This window comes from Orbicella franksi, chromosome 11, assembly GCF_964199315.1.
Source record: "Orbicella franksi chromosome 11, jaOrbFran1.1, whole genome shotgun sequence".
Lineage (NCBI taxonomy): Eukaryota > Metazoa > Cnidaria > Anthozoa > Scleractinia > Merulinidae > Orbicella > Orbicella franksi.
Window position 1 is genome coordinate 20189289 of NC_138155.1, and position 14591 is coordinate 20203879.

The following is a 14591-nucleotide window of genomic DNA, read 5'->3' on the forward strand; positions in this document are numbered from 1 at the left end:
TGGATGTGGTGGTGATTTCAAGCTCTGGAAATACGCTGTTAATATTTCCAAGAACGCCACCATATCATAACATCACCACCACCACCATCTCCACCTCCACCACCTCCACCACATTCACCACCATGAACACCATCAGCACCACCACTAGTAACACCTCGACCACCATCACCACCTTCACCTCTACTACCATTACCACCATATTCGCCACCACCACCACCTCCACCACCACCAAATCTACCACAACCACGTGCATCACACCAACCACCATCACCTCCACCTCCACCTCCAGCTCCAGCTCCAGCTCCAGCTCCAGCTCCACCTCCACCTCCAGCTCCAGCTCCAGCTCCAGCTCCAGCTCCAGCTCCAGCTCCACCTCCACCTCCACCTCCACCTCCACCTCCACCTCCACCTCCACCACCACCACCTCCACCACCAGTAACACCTCCGCCACCTCCACCACATTCGCCACCACCACCACCGGAAAAGGAGGAGGAGGAGATGGAGGAGGAGATTAAGGAAAGGGAGGAAGAGGAGGAGGGGGAGGTGATGGAGGTGGAGGAGATGCAGAAGGAAGAAGAGGTGGAGAAGAAGGAGGAGGAGGAGTTGGAGGAGGAGGAGGAGGCGGTGGAGGAGGACGAAGAGGAGGTAGAGGAGGAGAATGACGTGAAGAGGTGGAGGAGGAGGAGGTGGAGGTGGAAGAGGAGGATGAAGTGAGAAAGACGAGCAGGAGGAGGACATGGTGGAGGAGGAGGAGGAGTCTGAGAAACTGGACCACGTGATATCGTGTACCCCCTATCCCCCATCCTCTCATTGGTTGTTAACCACGTCACATTGTCTATTGTTTTGTGAATACCCGTTTATAAGTCAATCGGACTTGATAGAAATCATTTTACTTGTGACAACGTTCAGCACACGTCTTCTTTTCTAAGCGTAACATTCTTTCCTGTCTTCGTGGCTATGGAGCTGAGAGATTGCTAGTTGTGTGACGCTTTGGAGGAAAGGACTATGTTTGATGTAAGTGATTTATTTTTGGCGCTATTGAAAACCCGCTTAGGCAACTATAATTGTTGAATTAGGAGCGATTTGCAGTGTTTGTAAATGAAGTTAAATCTTTACTTCAAGCGCGAAACGTTTGTTTGAAATTCCTTTGATTTTATTCTCAAGGGTTAAGATACAGTCTATCATGATTTCAGCTTCTAAACATGTGCTTTTCGGTTTTAATTTATTCCATGTTTCATCTCTGACTAATTATGTTAATTCTTCAATGGTCACCCAAAATACCTTTTGTTTGTTCAAGATTCCTTTCAATGATGCTTTTCTCAAGGGAACAGTCAAGATCAAGGGGTTTAGATATTATTGCAAACTGCCATTAGCAATTCATTTCCACTTGAAGTATTTCAAATGTTTTTTTTTTCTTCTCACCATTTACCCTATAAAATTTTGGTCTTCGCTTGTTATTCGTTACTCGTCAAAGATTACATTCACGCTGGATAAAATTATTTCTGTTCCATTTCTTTTGATAGTGTTATCTTATTTGAGACACAATGAGCGTCTCTCTGTAATTTTAGCGCAAATGTTTTGGACATTAAAGTTCATTTGAAAAATTGTGTGATGACGATAGAAACTGGTCTCTTTACGCAATCAACATGGCAATGACGTCATATCTTTCAATGTTAGCGCAAAAGTTTTTATATTAAAGTTCGTGACATTTGACATTGTGTAATGTTTGGTTTAATACTCTCCTTAAGAGAGGGGGACTGGGGGAGCCCAGCTGTAAGTATTTTAATTCATTCTGATAGGATACCGATGAGGTCATCGTCCCATGATGCTTTGCACCACCTTATAGGCTACACTCGGACCCAAGTCTCTCGGTCTGGCCGCTTGCCGGACGGACCTGTGTCATTTAGGACCACAGGACGTGGTATCGACTTTGAAGTCGCGTGACATTTTTTGCGTGACCCTGGCTTGATTTTTGTCGCCATGGAAATCCGTGAGACCGATCCCAGTCCTCCGTCGAGGCTAGTGGGCTGTTTTCCAGCATGGCCGACTTTCGTGAGCGCTGCCATCTTGAATTCTTAATTCGGCTCCGGGCTGGCTAAAAATAAATAGCGCCATCTTGGATTTGGAGAACAATAGCATCCATTGTTCTCCAAACAATAGCCTATTGTCTTTCTTGGCTTTTTTCATCTCTACCGAGAAATATTTTGTTTTGTGAGCGTTTTGCTCATTTAAGGGAAGGGGACTGGGAAAGCCGAGCTGTAAATACTTTAATTCATTCTGATTGGATACCGATGAGGTCATCGTCCCATGATGCTTTGCCACACCCTGTATAGGCTAGACACGGACCCAAGTCTCTCAGTCTGGTCGCTTGCCAGACGGACCTCTGTTGCTTAGAACTACAGGACACTGTAAGTATCGAGTTTGAAGTTGCATAAGGATTTTTGCGTGACCCTGGCGTGATTTGTGTCGCCATGGAAATCCGTGAGACCGATCCCAGGTGCTCCGTCGAGGCTGGTGGACTGTTTCCCAACATGGCCGACTTTTGTGAGTGCCGCCATCTTGAATTCTTAATTCGGCTCTTGATTGGTCCGATTTTTTAAGGCGCCATCTTGGATTTGGAGAACAATAGAGCCCATTGTTCTCCAAACAATAGCCTTTTGTCTTTCTTGACTCCTGAGTGCTTACGGCCCATATGGGCCACCATTACTACTGCAAGGGGGTGGAAGAAAAATCTACTGTCCTAGACGACATGTCAATTCCATTTAGTTTTCTAACAATTCATTAAATAAAGTTGTTTTCATTTTTGACATTTACATGTAAGTTAGCTGAGTGTTTGGTTTTCATCATTTAATTTTCTGTGGATTTTTTTGGGCAACTTGCAAGATTGAATTAAACTCAGACTTCAGACCCGTTAACTGAGACCCTCGAAAACGAAAACTCAGACCCGAAAAAATAGCAACTTCTTTTCACTTCGTGTTTATCGCGGATTGCTTCAAGACGTCTTGTTTACTGTTCGTCGATACAACGTCATAGGCAGAATCTGCAGAGACAAGAAAAAAAAAAACATTAGCCCGCGATGGTACATTCCTCTGATCAGATCACGAAAATAATACCCAGGATTCGTATGGTTTTTCGGTTGCATTATAAGTATAAAGCAAATTTGTCAAATCTATTTTATACTTAGAAGCCATTCGAGTTTCAAGTTAAGTTACAATCTCTACGGCACGAGGTGCGTGGCGTGACGGTTTCGGGTACTATATATATATACTAAGGATCCTTATTCTTCAATTAATTGTGCTAAATTCAGAAGATTTTTCCGGGTCTGAGTTTTCGAGACATGTTAAGCGACCTTTGAATCAGCAAAAAAATCTCAAGCTCCATAGCAAGTGGTCGTAAGTCAATTGCGTACAAGAGGTATTATCAAAGGAAATGAAACGGAAAACAAGACGGTGTACCAACCTGCGACGATAAAAACCACAACAATGAACGCAAGTAAAATTTCCGCTTACAATCGTGTAATCTAGCAGCGATTACACGTATTGAGATGGTTATTCATTTCTTTTTGTTTTTTTACACTCCAGTCGTCTGTCCTTTATGATCCTTTCGTAGGCCGGAGAGTAGTGAAGTTTTGTCGTAATCTGTGTTTCACTGATTACATTCGGTTGCTCCTAATAGACACCACCTCTGACGTCTTTCCTCGACCATCTCGTTTGCAGTCTAAAGCCCTGGTCAAACGGACTCGCAAGTAGTCGTAAGTAGCCACAAGTTAAACTTGCATAGAGACTTGTGTTGGGTGGCCAAACGGACTCGCAAGTTTCCTCGCAAGTACACGCAGGTCGCAAAAAAACCCATTTCAAGGCAGATATATCCTGTATTTCATTGGCTAATAGTAGGTTAATGGACGTCACTCAACTTGTGTTGACTGGGGTTGGGTAGCCAAACGGTGAAAAACTTGCGTCGACTTGCGTGCAAATTTGATCTCCACCAAAGCGAGCGCAAGGCATCGCAAGTCACGCAAGTACACGCAAGACCTGGCGAAACGGAGTCGCAAGGAGACGCAAGTTGAGAACTTGCGTCTACTTGCGACTCCGTTTGGCCAGGGCTTAATGATTGAAGAAAAAACTGACCCGCTTCCTGCAATGCTTGACGATTTTTCTGATCCGAAAGAAGAGCTAATGTTTTCAAAACCAAGGAGAGACCTTTAGGTAAGATCGACATTTCGAAGTCCTGTCGTCTGACCTTTGAATCTGTAACGCGTCACGCCTTCCGAAAAAGGAGAAATCGGTGTAAACAAAGGGTTTGCAGAAGTCCCAAAATTAAATTCAGGGAAAAGTTTCGCTCACGATTAACTTGCAGTTTGTTCTACTAAACAGCAAAAACGACCAGCGAAGTGAGGATCTGTTTTTCCATGCAACGTGACCTTAGAAATAGAATTTTCGCGGGAAAATTTTAGCCTAAATAATGGTAAGGATTTGGCGAGTTTGGAAAGTTTCCATAGATTAATAACAATGTCACAGCTTAAATATTCTATTCTGCAGTCCAGCTAACAGTGTTTTAGAGATCTTTCAGAAATCATGGTTAACAATCGCAGAAAGTCGGTATAAGGTGATATTCTTAGCTAAAAATTTAGCGGGAAATATTTCTGACTGATGATTTTTTTTTTGGACTTTGCGAGACGGATTACACCGATTTGCCTGTAGATACCAATTTTAACTAAACTGGATATTGATAACAATGGAAAATACTATCACAAAAATGTGTTTCTGTGGAAATAAGCTGCCGCACTTTTGAAAAACGACTCGCTGAAAATGGCTAAAATGTAGGTCACGCTCATTAACGATTCGGCGGCGATATTTGGAACCTCGTGAAAACCGCAGAATTAAAGCGAAAGACCTTTAGTATTTCTCAATCAACTAATAAGGGGACAAATATCATCGCACGAAGATAAGAGTTTCTGGAATTTGTACGAAGTATCTTTTAGGCTCACCGAAAGTTGCCTGAAATTTCGGCCATTTTAGACCGTTTGAATGGCGAATATCATAATGTGGTGATATCTCGAAGAAAAACGAACGGCTACCTCGGCAAATGTCATGGTTGTTAATCTTTTCGGATAGCTTTTATACTGTGAAAAGATGTAGGTAAATAGCCGACCTCCACGTTTTGGTACTGCCCGGTTTTCTCTGACAATGATTCTTAAAATAGTCAAGATGCAACCGCTAGCTCTAGTTAAAAGCTCTACACAGAGACGTTTTCATTTGAATCTGAAAATCCAAGCCAACGTAACCAATCACAAAAGACACAAGCGATCGAGTAAACCAATCAATTATCGCATTAAGCACGTGATCGGCGTGAAGCGCGGGAAAACGTGCGCGAGCGAGTTACGATTCAGTTGGCTTTACTTCTGATTGGATGAGAAAATGGCGCGAGTGTTTCAGTAACTAAACAAGAAAAGTGGAAATGCAAAACCAAAGTGAATGAGTACAAAGCCTCAAGTTAAAACGCTCTCGTATTCCTCTTTTTCTATCGAACAACAGGCCGGAGTAGATTTCTTTGTTGCCGTCTTCCCATGAATAACCCGAAATGACAAATAAAAGAGAAGCAGACTCTAACCAGTAAGACAAATCGTTCTTTTAATAAGACTGAAGGGATTTCCCCAATGGGTTTAGGTTGTCACGACATTTTCTAAAGTAAGTTCCGTTTTTGACTCATAACGATGAGAGCAAACAATCTTGTACGAGTCAGACAAGTCTTTTTCGCTTTCAATGAGAGCGCGTTTTTCGTTCAAAACCTAATTTCGCATGATGAAATTTTTGCGCTGGAAAATTTTAGGCAATTGGCGTTCTTAGAAAGCGATCAGGTTTATTAAAATGGCTGAGAAGGTGCAATGTGATAAAGATCAAACTTTTCCCCTTTTTTTCTGAACTGTTTCCCTCTGGAATAATCGAATTGTTAAGATTATAAAACAAAACATGGATAACTCACGCAACAGTAGCCAAAAGGGAAAGACTTGTGTTTTTCCTGTCACCCCGTGTACCATATTTCGAATTCGAAATGAAAATTTCCACAGGCCATTGTCCTTCAAAACTGTCCCCTTTTAGTTCGCAATTTCAACGTCGCAGAAATTTTGTGAGAATCCCGCATCGCTACACACTAGCAACAGCTTTGTTCAGTCTGGGAAGTAGTTTACATAAATGGACTTCTCTTCTTTAGAGTTTTAGTTTAATTTATTACTCCTTTAAATCAACAATAACAGCCTTATGATGACGTTTTCGCGATAAATGCCACGCAAATATAGTTCCTCGCACTTCTTTATAATTATTTAAAACTCCTAAATTCCTAATGTATATTTAACTAAGGGTCAAAACTTCCCGGCGAACTATTTACAAAATGTAATTACAAACCTAACTGCTAAAAATAATTTCATTTCAACTTCAATGTTTTAGGAGAAATTTAAATTCATATTTGTTTGGCTTTTTGTTTCTTCTAAAGACTTCTAATAATTGATAAAAAATTTACGTCCTAAAGCTCTTTCACTCTGAATGCTGGTTCGGTAAGAAATGCCCTGTACACTACGTTGTCGACCCAACTTAATTTGCTTAGAATAATATTCTCTTTCTAAGTCATGTTAACAATTGTTACTTAGTGTCAGTCGTTTTAGGTGCCTTATCTATATAACAGGACAATTTGGGTCGCGATAGCAGAGGTACGATAGACTAAAAACACCCTTAACTTTAGTTTTAGGTATTTATATTTCAAAAACGGCGCGGTGAAACCCATGTATTCTGTATTATCGAATTTTGATAAGGACAAGATGCAATTATTGGCAAAGTTTAAAAACATTCTGTACATGGGGCTCAGAGCTACCTTAAATTTTCGAATAAACAAAAGTACTAAGAGCTAAAATTAAGAGTGTCTTTAGTACAGGCCATACCGATGCTATGGTAACCTATAGTGTCACGAAGATGATAACAATGCGTTTATCAATGATTGGGCAGTTTTAAGGTTCAATGATTGTAGCATCAACTGACAAAGAGTGCTTGTAATGACTTACCAAAACCATAGTCTTGGAAAGTGCTGGAAAGTGTTTTGAGCTACCTCAAGTTTCAACTGTTCTTTGACTGAAAACAACTTGCAGGTAATAGCTCTAATAAATCATTGCATACTCGTGAGTAAAACTAGTTTTTGCTTCAAAAATACATACTAAACAGAAAGTTGAAACGTTTTGCATAGCATTTATCCCAGTTTGAATCCTACTGCTGAATGATTAAAAGGTTAAAAGGGTACCAAAACTGTTGAAAAGCGTCAAATTACATTACTAACTGAGACACACCACTGGCTTGAAAACTGTCTCTTGAGGTCATTGTGCTTTGTCTTTCTCACTTGTTTCCGCTATCAGTCAGTCAGTTCAACCAAGACATCTGAAAGAGAACAAACAAACAAAGTGTAAAGCTATGAAAAAGGCTTGTTCGGCTACTTCAGTCAATCTCAGTTGAACCGGTTTTCTAAAAAAGGCGTTAGCTGATTGCCTGAAAAGCTACATTTGTATAAAACGTAAATAATCGTGTTTTTCGTGTATTATCGTGGCACCACCGTTAAATCTATATAAAAAGTGAATAAATCAAAGAAATAAATTAATTTGCCATAAAACGTTACGATTAATTAAAAAAACTTGAGAAATGTGGAAGACATTACCTTGTGGCTTGCATGTGCTTTCTAAATTTCTCATATGTACTTGGCAATTACAATAGACACTATTAAAATAATATGGTAGTGGCCTCCTTATTTGTTTGATAAAACACACTATAAAATCATTGTCATTCAGACTTTAGCTGGAACCATGGAAGTTTCATTGTACCATTTACAGCAGAATACGATTTATATCTGAAATTTGGTCAGTAAAAATGCATTTCGGGTTATTACGTAGTTTCATGGTCTCTCATCGAAAGCAGGTCAGTTATATTAGAACACCATGTCCGTTGCAGAAGAACAACAACAAAAAAAAACAATAATAATCAAATGATCAGATATGCTGCACCTTACTCTTTTTGAAAATACACTCAGCCTGATCGATAACTCCTCGGCAAAATACTGAACAATTATTAGGTACTTCTTGCTAAAAAACAAAAAAAAACACTTTTTCAAGTAATCTTACCTTACTTTCCAAAATTAAAGGTCACGTTATCTCCAATCAGTATAAAAGGCGCCCACTGCTTCACGTCAGAGTAGCCGTTACATCTCATCCACTTCATGGCCTGGTGAAGAGAGTCACTAGCGCTTTCCCCACGAACAAGGTGATCGTAGAATTGACTTATTAACTTCTCTGTTGAGCTGTCTTCTATGGCCCACATTGACACCAACACCGAGCGTGCGCCAGATCCTAGGAATGCTCGAGCAATTCCGACCGCTCCCTCGGCCTTAATCTCTCCACGTGCACTATGGCAACAGCTAAGGACTACCAGTTTAGCTCGCAGTTTAATCTTTGAAATGTCCGACATTGTCAATAAGTAGAGTCCTTCTCGAGGTATACTGTTAGGAATGCGAAGAGAAGGTGCCAGAGCAATTTCTCCTCTTTCTGCATCACCGTGAGCAGCCAAATGTATCAGAGCCACTGATTCCATCGCTTGAAGTACCGTCTGCTTAGTAGCCTGCTGTCCTAGTAAGGGCTCAACACCCAGCTTTCTTCCTACCATCTTTGCTTCCTCTTCTGCACTCGGCAGTCGCGAAACGGGCGTAAGACGTCCTTTGAAAATCACCTCACCAACATCAGGATTCCCTACTATCAGTGCACCGGTCTGGCTGTGATAGTCTGCTGGACTGTCATGGATGAGCCTGAGAGTTGTTAAAGAAGGGGCGACGCGGATCTTGAAAGTCTCGGATAGCGTTTTTCCACTGTCATCAGGCAATGCGGCAAATGGAATGTTGTATAAAGTACGATCAGGAACGATGATGATCTCCGAGCCGTCAAGCAAGTCAACCACAGGAGCGATGATTAGTTTGTAACACAGAGGAAGATTCATTTTTGGACCTTGGTTCTCTTTACTTTCATTTCCAATTCGGAAACCTTCATGGCTGTCATCGTCGTATGATTTTGACTCCCCTTGTACGACATTTAAAGACACATTCTTGCGTAGCTCCTTAGGTGACATGTCAAAACTTCTGAAGCTTTTGGTGGCAAAAAAGTCTTCCATATTCTGGGCAAATCCTTCATGAGCGATAGCTTCACTTCCTTTGATCTTTCGGAAATTTTTGACTCCACTACTTTTAAGAATCCAGAAATATATGCTGTCAGAAGAATAGAAGACGTATAGACAAGAACAATTAAGTTCTTTGTCCATTATGCTTTCAATACCGGACCATGTTTGAGGATTAGCGGAGACTGGATTCCTCATAGAGTACTGAGCTGACATTAGATCTGCCAAAGCCCTTGCCTTCCCAAGCTCTGAAACATACAAGGCTGCTTCGGGATTTTCGGATTTACAAAGCAATGTACAGAGATTACGGTAGGGAGAAATCTTGTTGTCAGAGAACGATATCTTCCATTGATCGTTATCTTGTATGGAGCCGCGTATTTTCTCGCATTTTTCGATACTAGCAAGTAAGTACGAGATAGCTTCCTGATTCCTTCCTTCTTGCACTCTTAAGCGTGCTAGTCCGTAGAGCGATTCGAAAAGCTGTAAAATATCGCCAATGTCCTCATTTATCTGAATCGACTTCATAAAATGCTCTTCAGCCTTAACATGTTCCCCATCTTTGAAAAGAACGTTTCCTAACAGTAAGCAACAATTGGCTTCTGTTGCTCGGTGTCCAATTTCTTTACTAATCGCAATTGCTTCTTCGCAATATTCTTTAGCTTTGACACGGCCACCAATTGAGTACAAGATATATCCTTGCATTAATAAAGAGGCGGCTTTCTCAGCCCTGTGTCCAATTTCTGATGCGATCCTAAGTGCTTCCTGATTATAACTGTTAGCAATGGGATATTTACCGCGAGAGTGAAGGGAAGCAGCGAGTCTATTGCAACAAGAAATTACCCCTTTCTTGTCACCAGTTTTTCTTTTGATCACCAACGCTCTATCAAAGTGTTTGTTAGCCTCATCTTCTTCGCCGACTGATAGATACAGAGAACCAAGGCTTAAGTGGCTGGAGGCTTCTCCATTTCTGCTGCCGATCTTTTTTGTGATCGCAAGTGATTTTTCGAGATGTTTTTTAGCCATATCATACTCGCCAACTAATCGATACACATGTCCAAGGTTTCCGTAACAGGCGGCTTCTCCATTTCGGTCACCGATTTCTTTTCGAATCGCAAGCGATTTCCCGCAAAATTCTGTAGCCTTGTGATACTCGCCAACTGATTCATACACAGTTCCAAGGTTTCCGTAAGAGGTGGCTACTCCCTTTCTGTCACCGATTTGTTTTCGGATCGCAAGTGATTTCCCGTGATGTTCTCTAGCCTTGTCATAATCGCCAACTGATTCATACACAGCTCCAAGATTTCCGTAACAGGCGGCTTCTCCATTTCTGTCCCCGTTTTCTTTTCTGATCACAAGTGATTTCTCAAGATGTTCTCTTGCCTTGTCATACTTGCCAACTGATTGATACACAGCTCCAAGATTTCCGTAACAGGCGGCTTCTCCATTTCTGTCACCGATTTGTTTTCTGATCACAAGTGATTTCTCAAGATGTTCTCTCGCCTTGTCGTACTCGCCAACTGATTCATACACAGCTCCAAGATTTCCGTAACAGGCGGCTTCTCCATTTCTGTCACCGATTTCTTTTGTGATAACAAGTGATTTCTCAAGATGTTTTCTTGCCTTGTCATACTCGCCAACTGATTGATACACAGCTCCAAGACTCACGTAACAGGTGGCTTCTCCATTTCTGTCACCGATTTCTTTTGTGATAACAAGTGATTTCTCAAGATGTTTTCTTGCCTTGTCATACTCGCCAACTGATTGATACACAGCTCCAAGACTCACGTAACAGGTGGCTTCTCCATTTCTGTCACCGATTTCTTTTGTGATAACAAGTGATTTCTCAAGATGTTTTCTTGCCTTGTCATACTCGCCAACTGATTGATACACAGCTCCAAGACTCACGTAACAGGTGGCTTCTCCATTTCTGTCACCGATTTCTTTTGTGATAACAAGTGATTTCTCAAGATGTTTTCTTGCCTTGTCATACTCGCCAACTGATTGATACACAGCTCCAAGACTCACGTAACAGGTGGCTTCTCCATTTCTGTCACCGATTTCTTTCTTGATAACAAGTGATTTCTCATGATGTTCTCTCGCCTTGTCATACTCGCCAACTGATTGATACACAGCTCCAAGACTCACGTAACAGATGGCTTCTCCATTTCTGTCACCGATTTCTTTCTTGATAACAAGTGATTTCTCAAGATGTTCTCTCGCCTTGTCGTACTCGCCAACTGATTGATACACAGCTCCCAAATTTCCGTAACAGACGGCTTCTCCATTTCTGTCACCGATTTCTTTTGTGATCACAAGTGATTTCTCAAGATGTTCTCTCGCCTTGTCATACTCGCCAACTAATTGATACACAGCTCCAAGATTTCCGTAACAGGCGGCTTCTCCATTTCTGTCACCGATTTCTTTTGTGATAACAAGTGATTTCTCAAGATGTTTTCTTGCCTTGTCATACTCGCCAACTGATTGATACACAGCTCCAAGATTTCCGTAACCGGTGGCTTCTCCATTTCTGTCACCGATTTCTTTCTTGATAACAAGTGATTTCTCATGATGTTCTCTCGCCTTGTCGTACTCGCCAACTGATTGATACACAAGTCCAAGATTTCCGTAACAGGCGGCTTCTCCATTTCTGTCACCGATTTCTTTTCTGATCACAAGTGATTTCTCAAGATGTTCTCTCGCCTTGTCATACTCGCCAACTGATTGATACACAAGTCCAAGATTTCCGTAACAGGAGGCTTCTCCATTTTTGTTACCGATTTCTTTTGTGATAACAAGTGATTTCTCAAGATGTTTTCTCGCCTTGTCATACTCGCCAACTGCTTTATACACAGCTCCAAGATTTCCGTAACAGGCGGCTTCTCCATTTCTGTCACCGATTTCTTTTGTGATCACAAGTGATTTCTCAAGATGTTCTCTCGCCTTGTCATACTCGCCAACTGATTCATACACAGCTCCAAGATTTCCGCAACAGGAAGCTTCTGCCTTTCTGTCGGCGATTTCTGTACTGATTAGTAGGGCTTTCTCGTAGAGTTTTCTCGCTTCTTCGTATTTGCTTTGACGGAAATACATTTTTCCTAGATCGAAGCTTAGATCATATTCTGCAAGTCTTTCTCCACTATCACGGTAAATCTCGAGAATTTTTTCTGCATATTTTATGGCATTTTTGTTGTTGTTGACAGCACAATAAGCCTTCGACAATATCAAATACAACCTCTTGTAGAATAATATGGCTAGTTTATCGTCTTTGATTCCTGCTTTGTGTTTCACTATGACCAAACATTCCTTGCATATTTCGATGCTCTTTAGAGCTCTATTGGTATTGAGAAGGAAGCAAGCAACTATGAGGCCGATAGAGATGGCTTGTAGAACTTCGTCCATGTTGTTCATGTCAAACACTTCTGTCAGGACTAAATGAAAATTACAGTTGCAATTGCATTCGTCTTTGACCTCATTTGTCAGTGAAGGCGTGAGAAACTATATGTATTACTATTCAACTCGTTTCGGCAAACCTAGTGGAACTGAGACGGGATTGTAGTGGTAGGAGTTTCTGACTTAGTTAAGAAATGGCTTAAGAGAATACAGTAAAAACCCGCATAAAAGAACAAGTGGATTAAGAACACTCAGGCTGAAATTTGGTCAAAAAAGTACCATATACATAAGAACACATTCAGCCTGAAAGATGAAAATTGTTCTTATTTAAGCAGGTATGGGAATTTCCAGGACACATTTAGCAGTTGCTTTTGGACTTGGCTAATTTATGTAACTAAATGACTGTTACCTTCTGTCAATCACATTCTTTATTAATTGCTGCAGACACAGCATGCTGACATGAAATCCATTGATTAATTAAAATGTTGCGCTTGCACATTGATTTCATCTGTTAGTAGTCTATGCAGTATTTATTTTTTAGAAATAATTTTAAGAACACCCTAAGGACATTTTCAGGTTGATTTTGCAGAAAAAACCCGATATATAAGAACAAAATCAGCCTGAAGCCCCAAAGCACGTGTACTTTTATGCGGGTTTTTATTGTAAAACATTTTAATTTGCACTAATATCTGGATGGAATGAAATGAATAAAAAATGGAAAAGAAAGATTTTTAATACTGGCTGGTTTCTTTTCACATCCTAGTCTTACAATTAAGCATGTATACAAAGGGTTACTTGGGTCAGGGGAAGGAGTATTCTCCTTTGTTAAAAATTGGTCAACAGGTTGTACGGAAGTCTTGGGAGCTTGAGTAGAAGAATGCATCTGAAACGTTTGTTGAGCGTTCATTGTTCCAAGATAATACAAAGGAATGAATAATATTATGTTTTATGTTTGGCCAGATGTTTTTGATCGAATTTTAGACTAGACTTGAATTCCTGCAGGTTTCAAGTTGCAGAATCCGAACTCTTAATGTGAAATGCAAATCATTCTGGGTTAGCTAGTCCCGGACTTTCTTGCGGTATATTAAGGAAGTAAGTATTATACATGTAGTACTGAATGGGCTTTTCTTTAGACTGAAATCTTTTTATTACATTTTCAACTTAATGATGACAAAGAATAAGACGACAAATTAGATGAATTTTTTTAACAATGTTTCGAGTGCTTTCAGAAAGTAGAAAACATCTTTAGAAAAATTAAAATGAATCTGCACTTTATTTTGGAAAAATTGCTGCCAGCGAAACATGGTTAAAGACTACGACAGGCGGTGTTGGACACAACTCGCAAAGCATGCCGGGAGAAAATTTCCCTAGAGCTCATTTTCATCTGATAGCTGAGCGGCAAACATCTCCACGCGCTGATGGTGATGTGGAAATATGACTTATGGGAGGTTCGCTCGCTTCCGATGGTGAAAGAAATCTGGAATGACAGCCATATCAAATGTTCCGCAGGCCAAGTAATAGCTGTAGATGACTTCTGCTCGATTTGCAAAGCCACCATTTTCAGTGCTGAACAGATTATTTTAGGAATCAAAGCTTCGCGGTTCGTCGAATCTCTACGGTTGAAAGATGTATTATTTCCGTTTCTGACCTTTTCGAATTCGATGTTAACTTGCCGGAATTGAACCTACCTTCGGCACTTTCCTTCTTAGATATCTCGACTTGTGTATGAGTGTATCGATGGCCAACAACATAGTTGTTGACAGATATTATGTTTTCGTTCGACGATAAGAAAGCTGAGAAGTAAAACCTACGAAGAAGAGGGTTGAATAATTCGAAATCAAAGCAATGTTTTGTCCTTGAAAACTCGTGTAAAGCTTGATTAATCGAGTTTCGCCCGCTGTATTTCCTAATTAATCAAAAGGAATCATAAACAGCTTGCTACTGAGGTATAGCTCTTTCAAAATAACAAAAATAAGTTGCAATAAATGGAATTAAGAAAGCAGAAGGAGA

The 14591-nt window shown here is 40.7% G+C and overlaps 1 protein-coding gene across 1 annotated transcript in view; it reads right to left on the minus strand.

The window, feature by feature from the left end:
- Window positions 1-14591, minus strand: part of LOC145502910 (uncharacterized) — a 41464-nt gene that overhangs the window by 15747 nt on the left and 11126 nt on the right. The window contains exon 2 of the mRNA XM_081482311.1: window positions 8153-12619. Within this exon, the coding sequence (XP_081338437.1) occupies window positions 8154-12599 (4446 nt within the window). The 5' untranslated portion in view covers window positions 12600-12619 and the 3' untranslated portion in view covers window position 8153. The remainder of the gene's footprint in view (window positions 1-8152; window positions 12620-14591) is intronic.